Raw genomic sequence first — 16,071 nt, forward strand, 5'->3', positions numbered from 1 at the left:
CTGCATAGGGTGAAGAGTGGAGAAAGGCCTGGAAACAAAAGTGAGAGCAATCAGGTGCAAAATGAGGATCAGCTGAAATCAATGAAGGCAGAAGAGTTGAGGTGAGGAAAATAATGAGGAGGATCAGAGAAGAGTGAACAAAACCGACATAACAGAAACCCAAAATCCCAAACAGCTTAGGATCATGACAGTTGGTCTATCACACAACATCCCAATAAATACATTAATGTTTGTGGTTGCAATGGGACACAATCTGAAGAGGTTTTGGATAAACTCACAGTTTTTCAAGCCTCGTTTATGCAAGCCCTTCCAGATTGCATGCATGGTGGTTGGGTGAAAATATGTTTATGTGTGTTTCTTAAAAAAGCCCTTTAGAGAAATGCATAACCGTTTTTATTTTTTGTTGTTGAATCACATACCAGCCGTTTGTAACTTAAAAAAAAACCTCTAACGTTTCACTTTAGCACTTTAACTTGCATATTTAAATAGCACACAGCACCTTAAGGAAGCACATTTGCACATTTCAGAAATAATTGTGTACAATTGATTTTATAAATGTTTATTGACTATTGTCTTTAATTTTTCCTGGTTTTAGATCCAGTGGGGCGCAGCACTTTAATAGAGCGGTTGGGCCCCCGGAGAAGAAGGGTGACAGAAATTAGAGGTCCAACATAGTCAATATTTGTGCACTATTTCAGTTTAGTCCTGTTTAGTAGGGATCTTATGAGATGAGCCGAGGCTTCGAGGCATGTGTGGAGGAATGGGGCATTCCTCAAATGATGCCAAATTGCGAATGGAGGCTTGCTTCATCTAGGGGAGGAGCAGAAAATGATTACGTCTGAAGCTTCGCCACCCAGCCGTACTACATGACTGCTTCAGGAAGTGGTTCAGATAATACCTGCCAGTTTTAACAGGCATTTAAGCGACTCAGTATTCAGTCAAAATGTGGGAGTCTGTTGGTCAATTCAGGTTTTGGATAGAATTTTGCTAGCTTGGATAGTAAAGTTTGGAAAGAGTTTTCATAGTCTGGGGACCGTTTGTAAAGTTTAGGTGACAGGAGGAGCCTGGAGATTCAAGAGAGTGAGGAGCTGATAGAGAATGGAGCCAGCCAGGAAGAGGAGGATTTCACCTATCTGGCAATATTTGAGTTAATTTCTCCCAGTAAGGTAAATCTAACATTCTTAAGATTCATTAGAATTGCGTATCGAGAACTATACCGTCACTGATTATTTATAGGTGAGGTGCAGCTGGCCCACAAACTGACATCCCATTATTTACATCGGAGGAGTTAAACACTGTTAGTGGGGGCCTTTCTTTACTGTCTACATTTTATGTTCCTGCCTCCAAATTGGTTCCCCCTCATGAAAATGTTGGAGCAAGGCCTTCACGAGGAGATGACAAAATCAGCTGCTGCATTAGAAGTTGCAGATCATCTAATCAGGCAACTATGGGAAAAGCTTTAGATGTTGCAGACCATGAGCATCCTTTCCCTAGCCCTCCTTGCCTCTAGATTCAAAGTCAAAGGTCTTGGTGGACTGCATGTTTTTTATTTTGAGTTTTTATAAAAAAATAATGACTGTTTTGGATTTTCCTTTGTTCACTGTATATAGTTGCAAATATTTTAATTGAATGTTCTTAATAAAAATGCTGCAAAATAAAACAAAAAAATCAATTGAAACCAAAAACTGTTGAAAAACTCTTATTTCTGAATAAAAGCTCCTGTTTTGCAGATCTTTGTCCAAGTTACATCCAGTGCCCTCTTCCAAGTTCCACAATCATCGGTGCTTAAATACTAGTAAGACCAAGGAAATGGTGATCGACCTTAGGAGAAGACCCCCACCTCACTCACCTGTGAACATCCAGGGGCAGGACGTAGAAACTGTGGAGAGTTTCAAATACCTGGATGTTCATGTCAACAATAAGCTGGACTGGACTCATAACACTGACGCTCTGTATAAGAAGGGCCAGAGCCGCCTCCACCTCCTGAGGAGGCTGAGGTCCTTTGGAGTGAGCAGGCCTCTGCTAAAACTTTCTATGACTCTGTGGTGGCCTCAGCCCTCCTCTAGTCTGCTGGGCCCCTGGTAGCGCAGAATGGGACAGAATGAGGCTGAATAAGCTGGTGAGGAAGGCCACTTCTGTCCTGGGCTGCACTCTGGACTCGATGGAGGAAGTAGCTGAGAGGAGGGTGTTGTCCAAGCTCACATCCATTATGGACAACACCTTCCAACCCCCTGCACCAGACTGTAGAGGAGCTGAGCAGCTCCTTTAGTGCCAGACTTAGACATCCTGTCTGTAAAAAGGAGCGTTACCGCAGGTCATTCATCCCTGCTGCTATTAGGTTATACAATGCTGCAAAATAACTAACAATAACTGTAATTATAACTGTAACCACAACCGTGACTATAACTGCAACTGTAAGAACCAACATGCAATAACTAATGTGCAATTCTATTTAATACACTGTCCAATAATCCTGAAAGAAGTGACTTCTGCTGCTACCACACGCGTATAAGCCACAGTGAATGTACAGAAGACATCCTCTGCCTTATTTCTTGTCTTTTTGCTTTTTCTTACCTACTCCTTTTGATCCATGGTATTACGAGGACACACTGTGTATATATTTGATGCACCTCGTCCTACTTGACTCCTCTTTCCTATGACTACTGATCACTGAGCCGATGTGACATGTGAATTTATTTATTATCCTGCAAAGTTACTTTATTCTGGAATCCACTGCAATTCACTGAAATTCTTAAGCTGTATGCAAACGAAATTTCGTTTTGTACGCACTCTGTGCATTCAAAATGACAATAAAGTTTTGTCTAAGTCTGATTTCTCCAATGTGAGATCAATAAAGCTTATCTTATCTTAAGCCCAGGCCATTTTATCAAAGTGACTCCCTGCCATATCATATTGTACTTAGAAAAGATATACACAGAACCGACGTTCACTCTGCTGGATCCTGACTGCATCAACCGGATCTACCAAGACGACCGGAGCGCTCTGGTGCTGCGGCTTCAGGGAAAGTTCTTCAGTCAGGCAGCGGCGACTTATGGAAGGTAGGTTATGAATTATCTGATTCAAAACATCCTGGCTGTTGCCTCGTTGTGATTAGATTCCTGGTCAGTTAATTTTGTAATGTTTGGGATTTAACTGATGTTATAAGAGGATATCAAAACATTCTGCCCACTTCATGTTTAGGCTTGAAATTTAAAATGTAAATGGATAGTTTAAGTTGTCACTATAAACTATCCATATTTTTATGTAAATATGAAACAAAGCACTGTAATATAAAAAGTAACCGTTTCTTTAACTTTGTTAAAAGGTGCAGTTTGCCGTGGCCAAAGGTCTCACTGGATTGTCCTGCACAGAAGAGCAGCGCCGTCCCCAAAAGGCTGAATGATGGATGTTTCCTGCACCACAAAGAATTAAATGGCCTACAAATATACTATATATGTGAAATGTACATAAGATACAATTTAGTTCTTTACATGTGCTAAGTCAACATCCACTTGATCAAAATATGAATAAATGCAAATTACATAAGAAACTGAAATGGATTGCAAAATTTATTAATACACATTTTAGTTGGGCACAATTTTTATTTAAGTAAACATTTAAATAGTCTGGAAATAAGGATATACAATACTTAAAGTTATTAACAATGAAAAGTAACTCCAAAATGTAAGACCTCAAGGTGCTAAATAAAGTAGAAATCCCAAACACATTCTTGTGTATTATAGTTCCTCTGGTTTACAGTAAAATATAACTAATCAGGATCTTTTTGACATGTAAACTTCTCTGCTTCCTCATGTATGATTTCTCCTGCATGCTCACAGGAGCTGCACAGATTCTAAAGATTTGGTCTATTTTATAAACCATGGTTACAGTCTGAGAGATTACTGTGAAAACTTTGAGCCTCCTGATAACTCTTTCCACATGTATGTGGACATTTGCAATTCTCTTTGTGGCAGTTACATCCTCATCAGAGGACTGCTCTCCTTTTTGGGTGAATGCTGGTAGAACAAGGTTAAATCTCCTCTCAAACAGCAGATCTCTGATGGTAAAGCCTCTATGCCGTTACTTCATCGCCAGGACGAAGATACTCCAGGTGTTTTCCCAGCCACATGCATTCTTCTTCTTTTCTCCTAGGTGTGATCATCGATGCCTGTAGTGTCAGCATCTTTATTCATAGGTGACTGATTATGGAGCGGTCCGGTCAGCCTCTGCATCACAGCGGTGGTCATCTGTCAAACACAAGCCCACACAAGACCACAATCAGTTTAGCAGACAGCATAAAACATGTCAAGACTACTTTAAACTATGTAAACACCAAGCTAATAGAGCACCACCTGTATCATTACACATTCAAATATTCATATCACACATTCCTTCCAGTTTTTACAAACACCTGGGGTTATTACCTGGGATGTCATTTGTAAGGTTACACAGTTAAATTCTAACTGCAATATTTTGGGTTCTTTAAGATCATAAGAGGAAAAAAAAAGGGTTTTCATTTTTTAAAGTCAGATTTTCATTTGTAAATGTCACAGTTCCAAACTAAATATTTAGTTACACAGCTAACTGTTTAGTTTGTACATCTACATATTAAGATGCAAACCAAGCATTTAGTTTTCAAATGAAATATTTAACTCCAAATTAAATGTTTGGTTTACAAACTAAACATTTACTTTGGGGCTAAATATTAAGCTTGTTGTTTAAATATTTAACTTGGAACTGTGACTTGTTTATATATTTATGAAAAACAAAAATATGAATAGTGAACCCTAACATATGACAGGCTAAATATACTGTATTTTGCTGTAAAATCTTTCATTGTATAACTTTACAAACGGAACCCCATATAACTAGTAGCAGGGATGAAACATGTCCAGATAATAATTTACAGAGAGAACACAGCTAAAGGCGGCTGTCTTCATGTGAAAGCATATGATTTATCAGGAGTGGCACAAACTAAGGAGTTAGAGTTAAAGTTAGCTAACGTAAACATCCATTAGCTTACCTGTCTCCTCTCCTCTTGACGTCTCCTTGTTTTTGTTTTTAATGGAATTCGTAGTCCAGACACTTTTCTGGCATCATGTGGTCTTCTGTCGGTCTTTTGTCCACAAAAAGAAAATAACAAACATACGGTCGCTTTGGTGGTTTCTTCAGATTTAAAGCCTTTAACCACAGGCGGAGGGATTTCTCATTCTTCGGCTGGGGGTGAAGGAAAGTAGGGCGCCTTGTATCCGCAGCTCTTGTTTACGGTCGATGATTAAAACTCTCCTGCTCCACATAAACCTTTCTTTTATACCCGTTATCATGACAGCCTCTAACCGGACAAACGATCCCGGTCTTCCTCGAAGTCATAATGACGATTAATTTGAGACGAAGTAGCTGCATGACGAGTCGCTTTTCAGCAAGCTATCCAGTGACAGGAAGTGACAGGAAGTGAGCGGCCGGAAGTCTCGCACACAAAAACGTCAACTCCCTGGCTCCGTATTTCCGTCAAAAATAAGGTAAAATTTATTTAAAAAAAATATATTTAAAAAAGGGACGATTATAAAATAATGAATAAGCATAATACAGGGTGTTTTAATTGTGGGAAATTAGAAACAGTCCAACTTATATTTTTTTAGAATGTAATAAATATACTCAAGAAAGAGAGATGTTGTGTAGAGAATTAGGCAGGAATAAAAAATAAATTAGATATAAGGGAATTGTTTCAGAGGTCATCTGGGGATGTAGTTTTTGGGAGTATTTTTAGTTTTCTAAAAAGAACGAGTGTTTTTAGAGAGCATATAATAGATTGTCTGATCCATACTCCATTCTGGAAGGTGGCGGTACTGCACCTATAAGTTGTTTGCCAACCGCCATTAAAAAAAGAGAAGAAGAAGAAGAAGAGACGGGACGATTATACAGTAAAAAGGACGAATCTAGTGAATTTTATTCTAAGTAGTCGACGGTCTTTTAAAACCTTATCCCTGTGGTTCAAGTGAATTAAAAGTAAAAGTTAACTAAGAAGAGAAGAGAAAAGAAGAGAAGAGAATAGAAGAGAGCAACAAAATGGCTACGAACACGGAACAGGGCGAGGCGGACTACACGTGCCCTGTCTGCTGCGATATATTTACTGATCCTGTTGTGCTGCTGTGCGGTCACAGCTTCTGTCAGCATTGTCTGCAGGAGTGGTGGAGAAAGAGCAAACAAAGGACATGCCCCGTTTGCAAGGAAATATTCCCCATGACTAGGCCGCCACGAAATCTGGCACTGAGAAACCTGTCGGACTCCTTGAGACAGGAGAGGAGCAGGAGTGCTGGTGGGTCCAAGGAGCTTTGTTCCCTGCACGGTGAGAAGTTCAAACTTTTCTGTCAGAATGACAAGCAGCCAATCTGCTTGATTTGCCGGGATGCAAAAGCACACAAGAAACACGACTGCGTTCCTATTAATGAAGCAGCAGAGGAGTACCGAGTAAGTACATTACAATAGGTAGTGTATTCTGTTATGGGCTGTGAAAGATCCAGTTTGTCTTATCTAAATTAACACTATTTTATCCAGGCTCAAGCCCAGCTCAATCTGAAGAAGATGACAAGTAAGCGCAAATCATTCAAGAAGAAAAAAGAGAAGTGGGACGCCATTGCCCGTCAAATCCAGGTACGTTTAAACTGAGAAACCAGTTAAAAAAATAAAAAACCCATACAATAACAACATATTCTGCTTTCCGTCTAAATTTGCTCCTCCCCAGATCCAGGCTCAGCAGACAGAGAAGACCATCAGAGCAGAGTTTCAGAAACGTTATCGGCTCCTGCGAGCAGAGGAGGCTGGTCGGATAAATGCGTGTCGGAAGGAGGCAAAGCTTAAGAGTGGCCCAGTGAACCTGAAGCTCGTAAACTTAACTGCAGAGATTTCTGAGCTTGTGAAAAAAACCAAAACCTTAGAAGATGAGATGAAAACAGATGACCTCTCGTTCATGCTGGTAATTACCTATTAACATGAGTAAACGTTATGATTACTTTTTTTTTTACCAACAAAATAAATGTTCATTGATTGTTTGTTTCCTTTATACAGAATGTGAGAACAACTTTGCAGGGGTAAGGTTCCTGGACTCTTCACATTTGAAACCAGCTGTAATTGTTGGAGTTATGTTGATTGCAGATGAAGTTCACCACAACGAAAATAATAGTACAGAGAAGCTTTCTGTGATTTATAAAGGCAGTTTCATCAAAATACACGAGCTAAACAGCAGCACCAGAGCACCTTTCCATCCGCTGCATTCTGTAGTTGTAGATGCTGCATAGGTGTCCAAGCTGAAGGAAGCCAAAGCTACTAGTGGATAAATCTAAATGTTTGGTTGGTGTATTAATACAATCCATTAGGTCCCCCAGCATAGTACAAAAATGGCCAAACGGGGTGGAGTTGAATGCTCTGTGACATGGAAAAGGGCAGGATGTGAAACGAGTTGCTCTCAGATGCACATCAGAACAGGGGTAAAAGAGGGTCTGTGGGGACACAATGTCAATTCAATTTTATTTATATAGCGCCAATTCATGAAACATGTTATCTCGAGGCACTTTACAAAGTCAAATTCAATCATATTATACAGATTGGTCAAAAATTTCCTATATAAGGAAACCAGTTCATTGCTTCAAAGTCCCGACAAGCAGCATTCACTCCTGAAGAAGCGTAGAGCTACAGGAAGAGTCGTTTGCATTGTACATGGCTTTGCAGCAATCCCTCATACTGAGCAAGCATGAAGCAACAGTGGAAAGAAACACTCCTCATTAACGGGAAGGAACAACCTCCAGCAGAACCGGGCTCAGTATGAACGGTCATCTGCCTCGACCGACTGGGGGTTACAGAAGACAGAACAGAGACACAACAAGAGAGACAAAAAAGCACAGAAGTACACATTGATCCAGTAATCTGTTCTACATTAGATGGTAGTAGCCGGTGATCTGTCTTCCCTGGATGATGTCACAGTTAACAGAACGCCAGACCAGATGTACCTACTATGAAGAAAAAGAGAGAGAACAAAAAGTTAAAAGCTGAAATGACAACATGCATTTCAATGCAATGCAATGCAAAACTATAGAACAGTAGACTGGAGTAGAGTGAGGAAAAATAGGCCCTGATGTCCTCCAGTAGCCTAAGCAACTGGAGGACCTTATCGATTCTGTGAAACGATTCGATTCCTTTTCGATTCTCTTTTCGATTCCAATTTGGGGAAAAAAGGAGAACAAACAGTTTGATGATGAGCATCAACTTTGTTTACTTAACTATCACACGACCTTACAAACTGACAAGGTCAAGATGTCCACAGCAAATGTGCAACTGGAGTAATACTTATCTTTGTTTAAATAAAAAAAGGAATATAAGAACAAACTTAAATACAGTAGATGAGTTGTTTAAAATACAAGAAAATTAAGTTTGTTGTGACAGTAGCTAATTAATCTCGGAGAAGGCATCTGTTTAATAAAAAAGCATTACTGTACAATTTTGGGAAATAAACTCATCTCCCCTGACTTACATAAACGAGCGTCACATTTCTCTCGCTCCCTGAACTGCGGAGCAACTTTGTAGCATGTTTTGTTATATCCACTGCAATAGCTAGAATCATGTAAGAATTCCAGCTACCAGTAGTTCTAATTAAACATGCTACCAATGAAGGGCTGGATTAACGATAAAGGCACACTCATTAATAATCCCAAAGAGGGGTAGGAAATTGGTTTATTTCCAGAAATGGCATATGATTTACTAGGCACCACATTAAGCACAGTGATGTAAAACTAGCTACTTACCACCAGAGTTGCCTTCCATGCTGGTCGTAGCTTTAGCTTCTGTCCGGTAAGAATCAAAAACACGGCATTTTTTAAAATGTATGCCATGTTGTGTGCACAGTTGTTTCTGCCTGTTGGATGTATTTTCTCCCGCGGATGTAAATACCATTTTGCAATGACTTGCAGAACTTGCTACCGTCGTGCTGCTCAGAGCCGGAGCACACGGAATCGAAAAGAGAATTGTTAAGCGCGCTGCCAAACGGTTCCATGGAACTGGAAAACACGGAACCGGTTCTGAACAGGAACCGGTTTTCGATTCCCATCCCTATTTATACGTCAGAAGAAGAATTTCAAATTCTATTCTTGATTCTAACAGGAAGCCAATGAAGGGAAGCTAAAATTGGAGAAATATGATCCCTCTTGTTGATTTTCATCAGAACTCTTGCTGCATCATTTTGGATCAACTGAAGACTTTGAGCTGCATTTTGTGGACTTCCTGATAGTAAAGAATTACAATAGTCCAGCCTTCAAGTAACAAATGCATGGACTAGTTTTTCAGCATCACCCCTGGACAGAATGTTTCTAATTTTGGCAATATTCCTGAGGTGAAAAAAGGAAACTCTAGAAACCTGTTTAATATGGGATTTAAATGACATGTCTTGGTCGAAAATAACACCAAATCCAGATTAAGTGATTAAGAAGTTTTTTTTTGAGGACTGGCCCAAAGATTACAACTTCGGTCTTGTCAGAATTTAGGTGCAGGAAATTTAAAGTTATCCAGCTTTTGATGTCATCAAGACATGACTGCAGTCGAAGTAACTGATTGGATTCATCAGGATTTATGGATAAATATAGCTGATTGTCATCAGCATAACAGTGGAAATTAATCCCGTGCTGTCTGATCATTTTGCCGATCGGAAGCATATATATAGTAAAGAGAATTGGTCCAAGGACTGAACCCTGTGGTACTTCACAGGTGACCCTAGAGTTTAAAGAAGGTTTATTATTAACATGAACAAACTGGAATCTGTCCGAGAGTTAAGATTTAAACCAGCCTAATGCTTTCCCCTTAATCCCTACAGTATCCTCAAGTCTTTGTAGGAGAATATTGTGATCAACTGTATCAAACGCAGCACTGAGATCTAACAGGACGAGTATAGACACAAGTCCATTATCTGAGGCCATGAGAATGTCATTAGTGACCTTCACCAGAGCTGTTTCAGTGCTACGATGAGCTCTGAAGCCGGACTGAAACTCCTCAAGTAGGTCATTACTTTGTAAATGTTCACAAAGTTGATTAGCAACTACTTTCTCAAGAATTTTAGATAAGAAAAGAAGATTAGATGGTTCTATAATTTACTAACTCATCTTGATCAAGAGATGGTTTCTTAAGTAAAGGTTTAATAACAGCTACTTTAAAAGTCTGTGGTACATATCCATTTCCTAAGGATAGATTAATCGTGTCTAAAATAGTGCCACTGATCAGAGGGAATATCTCAAACAACTTGGTTGGGTTTGTTTCTAACATACAGGTAGAAGGTTTAGATAAAGCTAAAATTTTAGATGGCTCAGAAAGCTCTACTGCTTCTAAACAGTTCAGACACTGCACAGATTCTAAAGATTCCTCCAACGCTGCCTCACTTACTGACAACAAGGTAATCATGTTTTGGAGGATGCCAGTTATTTTATTTTTAATGGAATCAATTTTATTTATGAAGAATCCCATAAAATAATTACTGCTAAGAGCTAAGGGAATAGATGGATCAACGGAGCTATGACTCTGTGTAAGTTTGGCAACTGTACTGAAGAGAAATCTAGGATTATTTTTGTTCTCCTCAATTAATGATGAAAAATATGCTGCTCTAACTCTGCGAAGGGTCTTGTTATACAACAATAGACTGTCCCTCCAGATTAGGTAGGATTCCTCTTGGTGTGTAGAGCGCTATTTTCTCTCCAATTTCCTAACATTGTGCTTCAAGGAACGCAGCTCTGAATTAAACCTGGGAGCCAGCTTCCTGTGAATAATCACCTTCTTTTTCAAGGGAGCTACATTGTCTAATGCATAACGCAATGACAAAGTCACACCGTTAACAAAGGTGTCCATTCGTGAATGGGAAGAAACAACATTGCTGCTATCTGCAGGGTATGTCTGCAATACTGACGATAGTAAGAGGGGGACGGACTCTTTAAAGTTTGATGCAGCATTGTCCGATAAAGATCTACTATAATGGAACCCTCTTTTGGGGGTGGAGAACTCAGTTAGATTAAACTCAAATGTTATTAAAAAATGATCAGATAGGACATGGTTGTGAGGAAATACTGTTAATTCTTCACAATCGATGCCATATGTCAGCACAAGGTCTAAAGTATGAAGCCGAGAGTGCGTCGGTTCATGCACATTTTGAGCAAAACCAATTGAATCTAGGAGACTTTTAAAGGCTATGCTAAGGTTATCACATTCTGTGTCAACATGAATGTTGAAATCCCCCACTATAATAATCTTGTCAGTGTTTATCACCAAATCAGATAAGAAATCTGACAACTGATCCAAAAACTGAGAGTAAGGGCCCGGTGGACGATACAAAACAACAAGCAGAAGAGGTTTTATAGCTTTGCAGTTTGGATGAGGGAAACTGAGGGTTAAATATTCAAAAGAACTGTAGTTATTAATTGACCTGGGACTAATTAGTAAATCAGACTGAAAGATGGTTGCCACTCCTCCTTCTCTCCCCACACATCTGGGAATGTGGAAATTTGAATAATTGGAGGGAGTTGACTCATTTATACTAACGTTGTCCTCTTGTAACCAGGTTTCTGTGAGACAAAATAAATCAATATGTTTATCAGAAATCAATTCAATAACTAACAAAGTCTTTGGAGGCAGAGACCTTATATTTAATAGACCACATTTAGTTGATTTATTTTTTGACTCAAGGTGAGCCATATTGATTTTTATTCGATTTTTATGATTTGTTCCTTTTTAGATCAGTTTTTGATCTGTTAAGTTTTGGCCGTGGGAAAGACAATAGGGTAATGGGTGTGTAACAGTACAGAAGCTGCAGAGAGGTATGTTAAACTACGGCTCTGCTTCCTGGTCTGGACCCTGGGTTGTCAGCATTTAGGAGAACTAATAAATCCGGCCAGATTCTTAGAAAGAAGAGCTGCACCCTCCAAAGTGGGATGAACGCCATCTCTCCGGATCAGACAATAAGAAAGAATTCAGACCAAAGCATTGCAGTTCCACTTTATATAGGCCACAACTCAATGATTTAAATGTGAAAAGACATGCATTAAAAAGCTTGACATGCCCTTTGAAATGCATTATTTTGAAATGCATGCTTTGAAAAACAACAAAAACGTATGTGGTGTTACTATGTGGTGCTTGTTACAGTGGCAAGCGGGAAGCTAGCTAATGCACTTTTGCAAACACCCTTTTACAGTGTCACCCCCCCCCCCCCAAAAAAAAAAAAAAGTTTTGCTGAATTTAATTTGAATTGACCTTATGACTCAAAATAGGATTTGAAATCCTAGAACAAAATAATTTTTGGAATTACAAAGCTATTTGGGCCTATATTCTTCTCTATAATATGGAGAGGAGTAGAAATCAATGCTTTCTTAAGAGGTCTTAAAAACCGTGTCAAAATGTACATGTTTTTAATTTTATCAAGTATTTTGACGCCTCTTCACACTTTTCAGATTTTTGTACAAAGAGCAAGAAACACAGACTCCGACAGGAATACTAATGGATGAAGCTAAACACATCAGTAACCTGCAGTTCCCAGTTTGGAAGAAAATGGCTGATACAGTACAATACAGTAAGCAAACTATTTAAAAAAAATTCTGCTTGAAAATTGTTAAATATTTTTCATCTAAAATATGCCATGGGGGTTAATTTTATTGTTTCTGTTTTTTTTTTTTTTAATCTAGCTCCTGTAAATCTGGATCCCAACACCAGCTGCAGAATGTGATAAAAAACATGGGCAATCCATATGAGTGTAATGTTCTGTTTAGGTTTTAGTTTTAGTTTGGTTATTTAATCAGTTAGGCCTCTCTCTTGCCTCAGGTTTTGTTTTGGTCTGTCTTGTTTAGATTCTTGTTTAGCTTGTTTACTGTTTTAGTTTATCCTGTTATGTCTTCATCAGCTTCTTAGTTTAGGTTTGGTTTTTTTGATCTGTTCTTGTTTTGAGCCTCGGCACTGATGTCTGGTCTAATTACTTACTCTGCACACCTGCCTAACTCCACCCCTGCTGCAATCACCGGTTTCACCTGCTTCCACCTCCATAAAAACTGTTGAGACCAGACATCAGTGCCAGGTCGTCTTTTTTGAGTCTGTTCAGGTTATGGGTGAGTCTTATCCAGTTCAGTGTTCTGTTTTTGATTTGTTTTTGGATTTTGACCCCGTTTCACTCCAGAGATCTGAGCCATTCTGTTCCTGCCTTTGCCTGCCCAAATGGACTGTTTGTTTCTCATTTGTCTTTGGTGAAACAGTGTTTTTGAAATTTGTTCCTGTTTTTTATTTTTGTTATTAAAGAGCCTTCTTCTTAAAGAAACCTCTGCTGGTCTGGCTGAATTCTGGGTCCGCTGCCTCTGATCATTACAATGAGCTCTACTTTAAATAAACTTACTCTAGGGGATCGCTTCACAGTAATTGCAGTGGATTCCTTTCCTAAAAAAGTCAGAGTACAGCTCGATTATGACAAAGGAATATAATTTTTTGACCTCGGTCGAAAAAAGATAGTGTATGTCATTAAATATAATTTCACTGAAACAGTCTTTCCATAGTTCTGTGCAAATATAAAAATGTTACCCACTAAACTGTCAGTCAGCATAAATCATCCCAGATTTACAATCTAAAAGTTTTGGAGGCCAACTAGCAAGATAAAGCACTAAAAATGCCTTATTTTGGGGCATATATGTTTGACCAAACTTTACAAAACCCTTCAAAACTAATATATTTGACTGTCAAAAGCATAGTGTTGTGACCTCTTTGTCTGGGAGCAGGACATTTAAAAAGGTACTTCCTAATGTGTCACTTGTGGGCGTTACATGCAAGGTTAAGATGGAAGGGTTTAAAACAAATCTCTATCTATCTATCTATCTATCTATCTATCTATCTATCTATCTATCTATCTATATATAAAAGAAATCGAAGTAGAACAAGGTATGATGAGAACATACAGCATGTTTAATTTAACTTGTCTTTGTCAATAAATTGTACAGTTAAACTTTTGCATACTTTTAAGTTGTACGGTATGATAATATATGTATTGAACTTGATCAGATTGTATTAAAGTATGCTTGATGAAAACAGACAATTTGAAGGTATGTATTAATTGTTAGACACAAACAACCTTTATGAGCACGATTGCTTCTGCGAAGGCCATTAGTTTAACATGGTCATATAACATGGTTACTTATGAAATAAAAAGAATATTAAATCAATTATTAATACCCTTTTCACTGTTAAAATCGTAAGTTTTTCACAAGAAGCAGCTGAGAGAATTAACCAGCGTCAACTTTTTGCTGTTACCATCTAACGTTTGAGTCAGTGCAATAAGTTTTAGAACAATTAGGCTATTTGACTGGATTTTCTTTACAGGTGTCCTATAACACTTTTAAAGGGATACCCTGTAGTAACTCAGAATCGACTAAGCCTATTCACCCAGACCATGATATAATAGGAGTTGATGTCTAAAATCAGTCAGGTTTGTTTAGATGTTAATTTTTGCTTATACTAAGCTGAGGATTTTAGTGAAAATGCAAGATTGCTGTATCGTTTCTGCTTCCATACCTCACGTACAACCGCTAAAAGCCAGCCTACATTACATCTGACAGATCAGGGAGCAGATGTCTTATTTATTAAGATTTTGATCAAGTGAGTGTGGAAAACACAAAAAAAAAAAGTGACCTTGACCCATGTTCAGGTTTTAGAGGACGTCTCATGTGTGTGGAAGCTTCTGTGTGAGAGAGTGGTGTGGTGGGACATCGGAGCTGCAGAACTAGCATCAGCTGTGCTATTGCTAACGTTCCGTCTCGATCCCTGCTCGGTATTTCATCCAGCTCTCTGCCATCCATCTTCCACTAATGGTGACCCAGGAAGCCTTTACTGCAACACTCTGCAGGGCTACTTTGGCCAATTTCTGAAATCTTGGCTGTACGTTTGCTGGATGTTTTATAGTCATGGATTCAGTATTTAAGAACGAAACAACTATTCCTGTGCTGCTATTCCCACTGGCAATAAATATGCTAGCCTGAAAGAGGAAAGTAAAGAAAAAGGTTGCATAACACTTGGTGACAGACAGAGATAACCTGTTGCTCTGATGGCCAACCTCAGCACCAAAATGCTAAGGGTATAACAGGAATTACAAAACATTTGATCATAATTAATCACAACCAATAAGATCAGAATTGATTTCTCCCCATAATGTGTGCTTAGGGAAAAGGACACTGCACATGCATAGACTGGCCCTATGGTTTTATTTTGAAACATTTAAGCTTTTGATAGCTTTTGCTGCAAAAGTCAAGGGGCAAATTGCTTGTAAACATCACTAGAGAGAACCCAGTTTATGCAGCTTATGACTTATTCTTTAATGGGGAAAGTGTGCCCAGGTTGCTTGAATTCCAGTGTGAAGTTTCCACAGTCAGTGATGGTTTGTGGTGCCATGTCTCAACGACCGTATTTTGGACATGGCTGAAAGTTCCAAGAGGCAAACTGTGTACATGTCTATAAGAAGAAGAGGAAGGCCTCAGTAGAAAGAAATAAGACCAAAGTAGATTTGAGAGTTGTTGGGTTTTTTTTTTTTTATGCAATAGCCCCTGAAGAGCGGAAGAGTGAGGTAAGACAGTCTTGCGCATTATTAAAACAGGGACTTGGGGAAACTTCCTGAAAAATCGGCAACTCTAGGTAAGAGTAATATGAGAGACACCAGACTCAACAAGGCAGATGACCTGAAGGTAGCTATCAAAGCAATTTGCTTCCAATGCAACAATGCAGCACCACAGGCTGATCGCTTCTATGCCGCGGCACATTGATGCAGTAATTGCAACAATGGGGAGTGCTGGCTGAGTGGTTAGAGCAGTGCGCTTGCGCTCTGAGAAGGATGCAAGTACCCAGTTCAATCCCAACTGCCTGCACTCTGGGTCCCTGAGCAAGACCCTCAATCCCCGACTGCTCCCCGGGCGCCACACAGTGGCAGCCCACTGCTCCCCAACGGGGATGGGTTAAATGCAGAGAATTGGGGAGTGGTGGCCTAGTGGTTAGAGCACAGAGCTTCGGTCCCAGAGGTTCTGAGTTCAA

The 16,071-nt window shown here is 39.2% G+C and overlaps 1 protein-coding gene across 1 annotated transcript; it reads left to right on the top strand.

Annotated features, from left to right (window-relative positions):
- The first annotated feature begins 5,878 nt into the window (after nucleotides 1-5,878).
- Nucleotides 5,879-12,743, top strand: LOC118566192 (tripartite motif-containing protein 35-like). Its single transcript, XM_036147603.1, has 6 exons — nucleotides 5,879-6,468; nucleotides 6,556-6,651; nucleotides 6,743-6,973; nucleotides 7,066-7,088; nucleotides 12,471-12,589; nucleotides 12,702-12,743. Exons 1-6 carry the CDS (start codon nucleotides 6,067-6,069, stop codon nucleotides 12,740-12,742), a joined length of 912 nt encoding a protein of 303 aa, XP_036003496.1. The 5' UTR covers nucleotides 5,879-6,066; the 3' UTR covers nucleotide 12,743.
- Nucleotides 12,744-16,071: the final 3,328 nt, after the last annotated feature.

This window comes from Fundulus heteroclitus, chromosome 15 (genome assembly GCF_011125445.2).
Source record: "Fundulus heteroclitus isolate FHET01 chromosome 15, MU-UCD_Fhet_4.1, whole genome shotgun sequence".
In the NCBI taxonomy this organism is placed as follows: Eukaryota; Metazoa; Chordata; class Actinopteri; order Cyprinodontiformes; family Fundulidae; genus Fundulus; species Fundulus heteroclitus.

Excerpts from the sequence above, each read along its gene's own strand:
- LOC118566192 (XM_036147603.1), top strand. The coding sequence starts at position 6,067 with ATGGCTACGAACACGGAACAGGGCGAGGCGGACTACACGTGCCCTGTC. Across the intron at positions 7,089-12,470 it reads GTGAGAACAACTTTGCAGGG|ATTTTTGTACAAAGAGCAAG; the intron begins GTAAGGTTCCTG and ends CACACTTTTCAG. Across the intron at positions 12,590-12,701 it reads GGCTGATACAGTACAATACA|CTCCTGTAAATCTGGATCCC; the intron begins GTAAGCAAACTA and ends TTTTTAATCTAG.